Source organism: Equus quagga, chromosome 1 (assembly GCF_021613505.1).
Source record: "Equus quagga isolate Etosha38 chromosome 1, UCLA_HA_Equagga_1.0, whole genome shotgun sequence".
In the NCBI taxonomy this organism is placed as follows: Eukaryota; Metazoa; Chordata; class Mammalia; order Perissodactyla; family Equidae; genus Equus; species Equus quagga.
The window spans coordinates 82,168,330-82,180,514 of record NC_060267.1 but is presented as its reverse complement, the minus strand read 5'-3'; the positions used below and the strand labels follow the sequence as shown (position 1 = coordinate 82,180,514).

General features: G+C 41.5%; 1 protein-coding gene across 1 annotated transcript in view; it reads left to right on the top strand.

The window, feature by feature from the left end:
• FBXW2 (F-box and WD repeat domain containing 2) overlaps window positions 1–5,431 on the top strand; it is a 30,460-nt gene extending 25,029 nt beyond the window's left edge. The window contains exon 8 of the mRNA XM_046656813.1: window positions 4,762–5,431. Within this exon, the coding sequence (XP_046512769.1) occupies window positions 4,762–5,050 (289 nt within the window). The 3' untranslated portion in view covers window positions 5,051–5,431. The remainder of the gene's footprint in view (window positions 1–4,761) is intronic.
• Window positions 5,432–12,185: the final 6,754 nt, after the last annotated feature.

The window sequence follows — 12,185 nt, the reverse complement described above, 5'->3', positions numbered from 1 at the left end:
TGAGGTTAACTGATTGAAAGGATCTAAGACTAGATGTGGGGAGACCAGTTGAAAACAGTTGGCAGTAGTGCAAGCAAAAGATGATGTCTTGCTAAAATATGCTATTGAACAAGCAATGGATCATTGAAGAAATTAAAAAGTCAAAAAAATCTGGAGACAAATGAAAATAACATGCCATACCAACTCACATGGGATACAGCAAAAGCTGTATCAAGAGGGAAATTCATCGCAATATAGGCACACCTTAACAAACAAGAAAAATCCCAAATAAGCAGTCTCAAATACACCTAGCTGAATTAGAGAAAGAAGAACAAAAAAAGCCCAAAGTCATCAGAAGAAGAGAAATAATAAAAATCAGAGCAGAAATAAATGCTATTGAAACAAAAAAGGCGGTAGAAAGGATCAATGAAACAAAGAGCTGGTTCTTTGAGAAGATTAATAAAATTGACAAACCCCTAGCCAGACTTAGAAAGAAAAAAGAGAGAGAAAGCTCAAATAGACAAAATCAGAAATGAAAGAGGAGAAATAACAACAGACTCCGCAGAAATACAATAGATTATAAGAGAATACTATGAAAAACTATATGCCAACAAAATGGATAACCTAGATGAAAGGGATAAATTCTTAGGCTCTTACAACCTCCCAAAGCTAAGTCAAAAAGAAACAGACGATCTGAACAGACCAATCACAAGGAAAGAGATTGAAACAGCAATCAAAAGCATCCCAAAGAATAAAACCCCAGGACCAGACGGTTTTCCTGGGAAATTCTACCAAACTTTCAGAGAGGATTTAATACATATACTTTTCAAGCTATTCAAAAAAAATTAGGGAGGATGGAACACTTCCTAACACATTCCACGAGGCCAGCATCACTCTGATACCAAAGCCTGACAAGGACACCACGGAAAAAGGAGAACTACAGGCCAATATTGCTGATGAGCATAGATGCAAAAATTCTCAAGAAAATTTTGGCAACCCAGATTCAGCAATACATCAAAAGGATCATACATCATGATCAAGTGGGATTCATACCAGAGACACAGGGATGGGTCCACATCCGCGAATCAGTCAACGTGATACACCACATCAACAAATTGAGGAATAAAAACCACATGATCATCTCAGTAGATGCAGAGAAAGCATTTGACAAGATCCAACAGCCATTTATGATAAAAACTGTGAAGAAAATGGGGATAGAAGGAAATTACCTCAACATAATAAAGGCCATATATGACAAAGCCACAGCCAACATCATACTCAATGGGCAAAAACTGAGCGCCATCCCCCTGAGAACAGGAACGAGACAAGGATGCCCTCTATCGCCACTCTTATTCAACATAGTACTGGAGGTTTTGGCCAGAGCAGTTAGGCATGAGAAAGGAATAAAAGGAATCCAAATAGGGAGGGAAGAAGTGAAACTCTCGCTGTTTGCAGACGACGTGATCTTATATATAGAAGACTCCAAAGAATCCATTGGAAAACTATTAGAAATAATCAACAACTACAGCAAAGTTGCAGGGTATAAAATCAACTTACATAAATCAGTAGCATTTCTATACTCTAATAACGAACTAACAGAAAGAACTCAAGAACACAATACCATTCACAATCGCAACAAAAAAGATAAAATACCTTGGGGTGAATTTAACTAAGGAAGTGAAAGACCTATACACCGAAAACTACAAGACCTTCCTGAAGGAAATTGAAGACATAAAGAGATGGAAAGACATTCCATGCACCTCGATTGGAAGAATAAACACAGTTAAAATGTCCATACTACCTAAAGCAATCTACAGATTCAATGCCATCCCAATCAGAATCCCAATGACATTCTTTACAGAAATTGAACAAAGAATCCTAAAATTCATTTGGGGCAACAGAAGACCCCGAATTGCTAAAGCAATCCTGAGAAAAAAGAACAAAGCTGGAGGCATCCCTGACTTCAAAACATACTACAAAGCTACAGTAATCAAAACAGCATGGTACTGGTACAAAAACAGGTGCACAGATCAATGGAACAGAATTGAAAGCCCAGAAATAAAACCACACATCTATGGACAGCTTATCTTTGACAAAGGAGCTGAGGGCATACAATGGAGAAAAGAAAGTCTTTTCAACAAATGGTGCTGGGAAAACTGGAAAGCCACATGTAAAAGAATGAAAATTAACCATTCTTTTTCACCATTCACAAAAGTTAACTCAAAATGGATCAAAGACCTAAAGGTAAGACCTGAAACCATAAGGCTTCTGGAAGAAAATATAGGCAGTACACTCTTTGATGTCAGTATTAAAAGGATCTTTTTGGACACCATGTCTTCTCAGACAAGGGAAACAAAAGAATAAACAAATGGAACATCATCAGACTAAAGAGCTTCTTCAAGGCAGATGAAAACAGGACTGAAACAAAAAAACAGCCCACTAACTGGGAAAAAATATTTGCAGGTCATATATCCGACAAAAGGGTTAATCTCCATAATATACAAAGAACTCACACAACTCAACAACAAAAAATCAAACAACCCAATCAAAAAATGGGCAGGAGAGATAGACAGTTCTCCAAAGAAGATATACAGATGGCCAATAGGCGCATGAAAAGATGTTCATCATCACTGATCATCAGGGAAATGCAAATCAAAACTACACTAAGATATCACCTTACACCCATTAGAATGGCAAAAACAACCAAAACAAAAAGTAGCAAATGTTGGAGAGGTTATGGAGAAAAAGAAACCCTCATACACTGCTGGTCGGAATGCAAACTGGTGCAGCCACCATGGAAAACAATATGGAGATTTCTCAAAAAATTAAAAATAGAAATACCATAAGACCCAGCCATCCCACTACTGGGTATCTATCCAAAGAACTTGAAATCAGCAACTCCAAAAGTCCCATGCACCCCTATGTTCATCGCAGCATTATTTACAATAGCCAAGACGTGGAAGCAACCTAAGTGCCCATCAACTGATGATTGGATAAAGAAGATGTGGTATATATATATATATATACACAATAGAATACTACTCAGCCATAAGAGAGAATAAAGTCGTCCCATTCACAACAACATGGATGGACCTTGAGGGTATTATGTTAAGTGAAATAAGCCAGATAGAGAAAGACAATCTGTATCACTCCATGTGTCATATGTGAAAGTTAAACGTGTAATCAAAGAGAACAGATTAGTGGCTACCAGGGGAAAGGGGGCGTGAGGGTTGGGCACAAAGGGTGAAGTGGTGCACCTACAACGCGACTGACAAATAATAATGTACAACTCAAATTTCACAAGGTTGTAAACTATCATAATCTGAATAAAAAATTTTAAAAAAGATGGCTCAGATCAGAGTTGTGGCAATTCAGATAGTAGTGAATAAATAAGAGGAAACATTGGGAGGTAAAATCAGTAGATCTTGGTGATTGAATAAGATCTAAGAAGGAGGAGAGTTGGATAGTTGCCATGTTTCCTAGCTTGAGCAGCTGGGTGAATGAGCAGCCAGGGAAATAAAGAAGTGAAACAGGTTTGGCCAATAAGTTCAGTTTCGGTCTGAGGAACAGGTGCTAACTACTAAATCCCCTCCCTTCCTGACGTCAAACTGAAATCTGCCTCTGTGTAACCCTCTTTGCCCTGGAGCCGTGTTGCCTCTGCTGGAGCTCATAATGTCTGGTGTAACCTCCTGTGCATCCTTCACTATCTAAAGGTGATGGGCATGTCTAGTTTCCCTGTCTCTACCAAGTCTTTTCCTCCTGTCTCGGCTGAGTTCCTTCAGCTCTTTCTTACTTGTCCTGCTTACCAGGCTCTGCCCATTCAGGTAGACCCCTTGGACAGACGCTGGTTGGTAGTGTCCTTGTTAAAACATAGGCTAAACTTGCCTCTCACGGGGGCCGGCCATGTTGTCACAGAGCAGGATTTGTATTTCCCTTGTCTCGTAGCTCTTTACCTAGTGCCTCCAAGGAGGACCTCACCTTTTCTTGTCAGCCTTTTCCTCTCACTACGAGTGTAGACAACGGAAACTAAATTTTTTCTCTTCTGTGCTGCTGTGTGGCTAGGTCTTTCCCATTTTGTGCCTTTGTCATCAATGTTTGGGAACTGGCAACCTGAGAAGGTTAAGGCTCTGCTCCCAACTCCCCGAGTTTTCTCTAACAGGTTCTTCTGGACCTACTAAAGTGTCTGAATTATTTAGGAAACTTGTGATATTTTCAGCCTCCACTGCTTTTTGAGAGGAGCCTGTGTGTTTGCTCCCTACTGCATAGAATAGCACTTGTCACTTGGTTTTCTGTCTTTGTTCTAGGCTCCAGGAGTTCCCCTAGGCCAGCATTCTAGGATTTCATGAATAAATTTTTTACCTAGTGATAATAGTTAGTCTTGGGTTGTAGTTCTGACTGAATAGTTGTGAATCCTTAGCCAAAGTGTTTACCCTGGCTGGACTTCAGTTTTCACATCTCAGAAATGAGAATGTTAAATGAGAGAATCTTTAAGATCCTTTCCAGCGTGGCTGGGCATTTTGTGCTTTTATAAACGGTTACCAAACACAACCTTTCTCCTTGTGTGCCTCTGTTATCATATAATGAAGCTGCCTTCCCTTTCCCCCCCTTTTAGGTAGGCTGAGGTTTTTTGTCCTCATATTTTCCTTTTTATCAAAAACTTTTATTTAACTAAATTTGTATGAATTTTGTATTGGTTTTAAATGTCCCTGGGAAAGACTCTAGTAGCAGAAGCAGAAGCAGAGTTGCCCTCTGGTTCACGTTTCCTAACTGTCATCCTTGCAGGGTCATCAAGACTCCTGAGATAGCAAACTTGGCCTTGCTTGGCTTCGGAGATATCTTCGCCCTGCTGTTTGACAACCGCTACCTGTATATCATGGACTTGCGGACAGAGAGCCTCATTAGCCGCTGGCCTCTGCCAGAGTACAGGAAATCCAAGAGAGGCTCAAGCTTCCTGGCAGGCGAAGCATCCTGGCTGAATGGACTGGATGGGCACAATGACACGGGCTTGGTCTTTGCCACCAGCATGCCTGACCACAGTATTCACTTGGTGTTGTGGAAGGAGCACGGCTGACGCCACGAGCTACCACGGCCGACTGACTTTGGGTGCCGGGGCTGCGGGTTTTAGTGCAACCTCTGTGGCAGCCGACTGCATGAACCAAAGTTCTCACCTAATGGTATCATCACGCAGTGCACAATCATTTACCTATGTTTGCCAGGGGGCCAGGGCTCGGGGCGGGGGAGGGCTTGTTTTATTGACTTACAGTGCAGCATGCTAATGGGGTACACCATTGACTTCATTGTACTTAGTTCTGTTGGTCAGTATGAGGATGCATTTTGGGTTCATCTTTCTTGAATATTGGTTTTAAGTAAAGAAAGTTAAATGGTTCATTAATCTGCTAATTGGTTGCCTATAAAAACACATTGTCTACTATTAAAGCTTTTTTACCATTGCCTTTTTTCTCTTGAAGTTGAAGCAAAGGTGCTATGATGTTGTAGCAGCTCCTCTCTCATGGGCTGAGCTTTCACAGCAGCCAGTGTTACAAAGACCAAGTCCCGTGACACTCGTGAACTCGTCACCAAATACCACTTCCAGAGAAAGTCTGTCTTTGAGTGCAAATCCACTTCTATAAATTGATTGTTTGGAACTCATGCTAAACCAAGAGTCAAAGTTGGCCATGTCTAAGATGTGAAGGAGTTCTGTAATTCTTGCTTCTATGTGGAGCGAGCCGGGCCTCAGTGCCCCACTGCCTGGCTGCCTGCACTGAAGTGACATGGTAGAGTAAAAGGGCACTGAGCTGGGAGATTGAAGGCTGGCTCTGTTACCTGGGAACCCTGCGACCTCAGGCATAGTGCTTCTCTGCACCCCATTTTCCCTGTCTGTATAGCCAGGTGTTAAGCTAAGTGATTTCTAAGATTCTTTCTGGTCCTGTGTTTACTGAGGTCTGCAAAAGTTGATTATTTCTGTTTTGTCTGATTCCTAATTGTTTCTTTTGGGTTGGAGATAATATTTAAATGAAATCATTGATACAAAGTTGTTATCTATAAGGAAATAAAATATATGAAAAGGATGGATAAAAGGGGAATGTGGAAAATATAACACTTTCCACCTAGAAAATGTAAATGATTGGTGGAAGAAATGCTGGTGGAGGCGCGGTTCTCTAGAGAGGCAGCAGCAGTGCTGTATTAGAAAGAAAGCTACCTGAACCTCACTTTGCTTCCTCTTTGGCCTCTCCCTTGATGTGTGGCCGCAGGCAGGTTAACTTCCCATCCCTGGGCCTTCATTTTCTTCAGCTTTAAGATGAAGGAATTGCCCTAGATTAGGGTTCACAAACTCAAATGCCCAGGGAGCCATGCAGGTAATACAAATGAGTGAGACACGTGGGGTAGGAGTGAACCCTGGGAAACTTATCTCATGGGCAGTTAATCCTCTCTCACTGTCAGCAGAAACGAGCCCAGTGGTGGCAGGTCTTCTGATTTTTCAGGAGGAAGTAGAAATCCAGATTTTTATTTGAAATTCCCTGATTTCAAAAATGTTGACCACTAATTGAAGATAATTTAAAATACAGTGGGCTGAACAAAGCCTGTCTAGAGGCTGCCAGTTTGTCTCCTCCACCCTCTCATTCCTGTAAAGCTCGGTAATTCTGTGATTCAGCAGTGGAAATGTTTCAGCATAATAGTCACAAACGTTAGAGAGAAAGTAGAGGGAGCAAGCAGAAGGAGAAGATCATGTGCTCTTCAGCGGTTTACCGTGGTGCTGTGGGGGTGGGGGGGGGGGCGCCCCGCATTGCATTTGTGGAACAATAGGAGAGCGGTGTGAAGATGACAGTGAGAACTGAACCCCGGTGAGAACCTGTACCTGGGAGTGTGGGTTATTCATTCCTCTTGCCAACTCTAGTGTGAAGCATATCTATCTTAAAGGTAGGAAAGGGGTGCTGGCTGAGAAAGATGCAAACTCTGCAGTGGAGACCCCATGCTCTCGTAGTCTGTATTAGCTCAGAGCCTGACGGTGGACCCCTGAATGCTGGGAACTTTATATTTTAGAGATTTAATGGTTGGTTTCAAGAACAGGTTTAGTTAATATCCATGTTGAGATTCTAAGGAAATAGGTAAAGGAACAAAATTTTCCTCCATCCCCCAAATCTGGGTTTAATCCATCTCACGCTGAGTTCTGTGCGTGAGCTCTGCTTGATGCTCCAAGGAACGGAACCAGAATTGCAGCTGGAATCTATTTTGCAGGAGCCGCAGGAGACTCTGGGCAGTGAGAAGGGTAAATGGCTCTCCTTTTCATCCAGCCTGAACAAGTAACTGAGGTTACTGATCTAATGACCATCCCTACTCCCACCTCACTTTCAGATCTATCCAATAGCTTCAAAGGGCAAGTAATTATAGCTATTTGTGGGGAAAATCTTTTTTAAAATGACAAACCTGAAACTTGTATAGAATGTCTCATTTCAATTTTCAGGGCTGAAAACCAAAGTTACCATAAGGTGGTGCCTGGTGCAGGGGATTTTGACAGCAATGCTTGAGGCAGTGGTTGGAGTCCTAACTGATTCCTTCTCCCAGAGCCTTCATTTCACCTGAGCATTTTATTTAATTGCTTTTTAGATGCTGCATTTATTCATACTATTGCCAGCTCGTATAAAAATGGAAAAATCATCCTTTTAAAAAAATCAAGCAAAATGGGGAGAGAGAGAAATGGGTAGGGGTAAGTGCGGCTGTACGCGCTTAGTCTCCTTTCATTGAGTTACGGGTTGTCTTCTCACACTGTCTTCTGCTTCCTTAGCTCAGAGGCCAGGGAATGCCTTTGCCGCTTCTTTATGAATATTCTGATTTCTAAAAAATTCTTAGGTCAGGAGCAGATGGACTGCATCCTTCTTTATGAGCATTGGATTTCCTGAGGACGCTGAGGTGGTGGACGTGAAGGGCTTCCCTCCTCTCACGTTCATAGAGGTACCATAACTTCAGGCTCCAGAGTGAGGACAGGGATCCAAAGGAGCTGAGTGGGGGGTGGGGAGGGTGTAAGGTTTGTAGCAGGTGGTTCCCATTCTAAAGGAAAGTAGTTTCCTCCTACGCCATTATTTGAAGTGATGTGTTGTTAAAACTGGCCCTGCACGGACCTTTAGACTTGTCAGAGAAACAGGAAGAAAGTCTTCCTTCAGGGGAGGGGCTAGACTGGAAAGTTCCACAGAAGGTGCATGGTTTGGATAGCTTTTCATAACTGGAAGGTGGGGAATATTGCTCTTAAATTTTAAAGTTTGCGTTTCGTTTTTATTGTTTAAAAATTGTACTGGCCGTTGAAAACGCTTAGTAAAGTGTGAATGAGGATTATTATGTAATCCTTCTAGTATTTGCTCTCAGGAGAATGATTGCTGCTCTACATCTGTAAAACATCTTAGGGAGAAAAATACTTTTGGAAGCAGTATTATTTTAGACATGAAGAAAATTGATTCTGTTAGCTTGGGCGTTTTGACCTAACAGAAGTAGCTGAGGATGGTGGAGCCTGGCTTTACACATTGCTTTGGCAAGCCCAGCCAGCTCCTTGAAGCTGTGACTGTGTGCCCTGGCTCCTGGGGAGCCTAGAGGTGGATCATCCCGTCAGCTCTCTGCCAGCTTTCTGGGCCTCTTGCAGGCCTAGGTGTCAGAACCACTTGCCTTTCTCTGTAGGAAGTGTGCAGAATCCAGTCACTGCTCTGGGATGCAGTCTGGGGCAGGGCACACTGTCACCTTAGCCTTTAGGGATACAGAGTTGTCAGGGTAGGGGAGAAACCATTTAGGTCTATTCCCTTGACATGGCTTTCCAACCTGGTTATGCTGGTGCTTGCCAAGATATTTAAGACAACCAGGACACTCAAGAAGTATGCAGTCCGCAGATAGAGTGTCTGATGAAAAGAACAGGTTAGCCTTCTTGACAGAAATGCTCACTAGCCATCCTTGGCAGTGTCTCCAATCAGAAGTCCCCTGTGCCTGCTCTAGGAATTTTTTTCAGAATAAATCTTCAGGTGGATTCCTGGATAGTCTTTGCAGCACTCCCATCAGGCTGAATGACCACGTTCAGTGCAAAAAGGTGTTTTGCTGTCAAGTTGATTCAACGCATTTCCAGTCTTCCCTAGAATGGTTTAGTTGCTTAAAGTTGGTATTACAATCCTGACCAGTGTAAAGCCGCCTAATTATTGCAGCTTAAAGAATCTAGCTACTTCTACTCTTCATGAATCTGCTCAAATAAAAATGGTTTTGCATATTTAAATCTGGCAAAATATTAATTCAGATGGTACAAGCTCACAATTTTTTGGTGCCCCTATACTCACGTTGTGAACAGACATATTTCGCTAGTTTAGACTTGGTACTCTTGATGAGAATGCTCAGGTCGAAAAAGGCTGGTCTCACCAATCCAACATCTATAGCAATGTGGTAAAATCCATTAACTCATGTTTCACTAACTTGATGTATGTTGTGGTCTAGGAGGAATGAGGTGTGAAGTGTATATTTGAACTGTCTGGGGTGGGGGAAGGGATCGCTTAAGCAAATAGTGGAGTGATGGTGGAACAAGATGTCTTTCTAAGACAAGAAATTATTTTTGTGCATCATAGAAGCATTCTTTCACCCATGAGTGGTTGTGCTAACTATAAATCCTATATATCTATACATTAAAGCAGGTTCCTTCCATTAGGCAACATTTGGCCAGCCAAGCCCGTTATCATTTGTACTTGAAAGTAATAAAGCTGCATTTCCTTAAAAATGCATTCTGTAGTTAAGACTATTTTCTTGGGTTTCTTTCCCCATCCAGTTCACAAGGTTTTTTTGGAAAGTGTGTTTTAGAATGTGTTTGTAGAAATGGAACTGCCCCTCATGTGATCTAAAGTGGCTCTGTTCTTTTACTGTTTCTGCATATTCTAGAGTGTAAGCCCAACAATATAACACTTTCTGAATGAGATCCAGGAGGGAAAACAATAAATTTAAAAGGAAAATGCAAGGAAGGAATTTTGGGGACCTTCACGAGCAGATGCAAATGTGGGGGAAAGGTACCATTGTGCAAGATCCAGACTCTGGAATCCACTTCCTCTCTTTTGCCTTCCTCTGGTCAGCACATCTCCCGGCAGTTAGCTCTTTCTTAATTTAAATCTATAGGGCTCCTTGTCACTAACCACACTGTACCTTTGATCCCGACAGTACTGTTATAGGCAGATCGTTCCTGTTTTACAGTTGAGAAAGCTGAGGCTTGGCAAAGTGGCTAATTGCTTAGGGAAATAGTAAGCGGTGAGGATGAGGCTGGGACCTAATTTTTAGCCTTCACAGTCCTGGGTTATTCCCTGTTTCCCTTCCCGTTTTCTTCTTATTTCAAGTCTCTTCAATCCAAACCTGGACTGACGCCTTCCCCCTTCACTTACATGTGCCCAATCAAGCCCTCTTACACTCTGCCTCCAGGGCATCTCCCAACCACTCCTTTGAGCACGTGGCTCCTCTGTTCAAACCACCTTAATAACTCCCTATCACCAGCAGGGGGTGTCTAGATTCATTAACATGAAATGAGTCCCAACTCATCTCTTCAAAAAGTTCTTGCTCTTTCTTCTCCTGCCTCTGCACTTTGGGTCATCTCCCATCCTCATGGAAAAGCCCTTCATGTTCCTTTCCACCTGTCCTAGGCCAGCCTTTAGGAGCCCTTTGACCTCCCACTGTCTTCAGAGCCTCTGCTAACCATCATCCCCCACCCAGCCTGACTCAGCATTTTTGTCTAGGGTAGGTGGTTGTGCAATTCATTTGGCAATTTATCATGTGTGATCTTTTGCAATTGGCAAACCATTAACTTTCACCCTTGATCCATAAATTTGTCAAAATTCAGGTGAATACCTTGTCTCCCCACCAACATTGTAAGATTGAGGCTAGGAACTCCATGATGCGCAATAAAGTTCTTGATAAGATATTGCAATAAATTCCATGATTGTCTTAGGGTCTACATTAACTGGGAGAAAAATAACTTCAGAATATCAGAGCATTGATGCCAAATGAAAGACCAATTATATACAGCTCTTCCTCTGTTAGACTTCCCTGTCCTGCCGTATCCTATAAACATCTAAAGTGTTCTGAGTCCTTTTGGGCCGAATGTTTGATCATCACTCTATGGTTAGACATGGGTAGTCCTTGCCAGAGGGATGTTCCTGTCCTTTGCATTTTAACCGCATGTTCTGTTCTCTTTATTGTCAAGGTAATCTAACGATAATACAAACTTATGGAGAAAATTACCCAGAGCTCCTTTATCATAACGATTTTTAATATTCTGTTCTAATCCTCTTGCACAAATGTATCAATTGATGATTGCAAATCATTGTTTTGTATTGTGCTTTCAAAAGTATGCTCTAAGTCTTTGGAATTACTATAATACCTCGGAATATCCTTTATTATAATTTGCTGTTTTGGTGGACATTTAGGTAGTTTCCAGTTTTGCTTTTTAGATAATGCTATGGAGAACTTCTTTGTGCGTATTTCCTTAGAACAAGTTCCCAGGAGATACTTATTGGTAAAAGCAAAGGAAATTCTTCTCATAGCATTTTTTGTTGTAGACACGGAAGAATGCATAAAACACAGAGTTTACTGAATAGTTAGAAAGTTGACACAGTCTAACCACTGCCCAAGTCAAGCAAGAACATTTCTAGCTCCCCAGAAACCTCTGTGTCCGAGAAGGAACACTTTGTGGCTCTTGCATCATACTTGTCTTGTGGATTTCCAAATGGGTGAATTAGATTTATATTGTCACCTTGCTGCATTGAGGGTATCTGTTTCAGCACAACAGCCTCACTTTTGATGGTTATTTTAAAGATGTTTGCCAATTTAGTAGGTATGAGGAGGGTATCTCAAGGTTGCTTTGATTGACATTTAACATGTGAAGACATTTTTATGTGTGCTTATTTGTATTTCTTTTGAATTCTATCTTCATTTTTTTTTTACCCATTTATTTTTATTACATTTTCAAATACTTGGGAAACATTGTTTGAATTGAATTATGGTCAAAAATAAAATTTCACTAATCTAGGCATCGCTAGCTTAGAAATAATAACCCAAGACATGCATTGAAATTTTCTTTAATTACATAAAAAGGATTGGTGTCAAACAAACCTCTCAACAATTGCTATTTACATCCCAGTAATTGATGGGCTTTGTCAAAAATCATGCATGACCTGTGAAAGTAGGTCTAGGAAGACAGCATTTCAGAA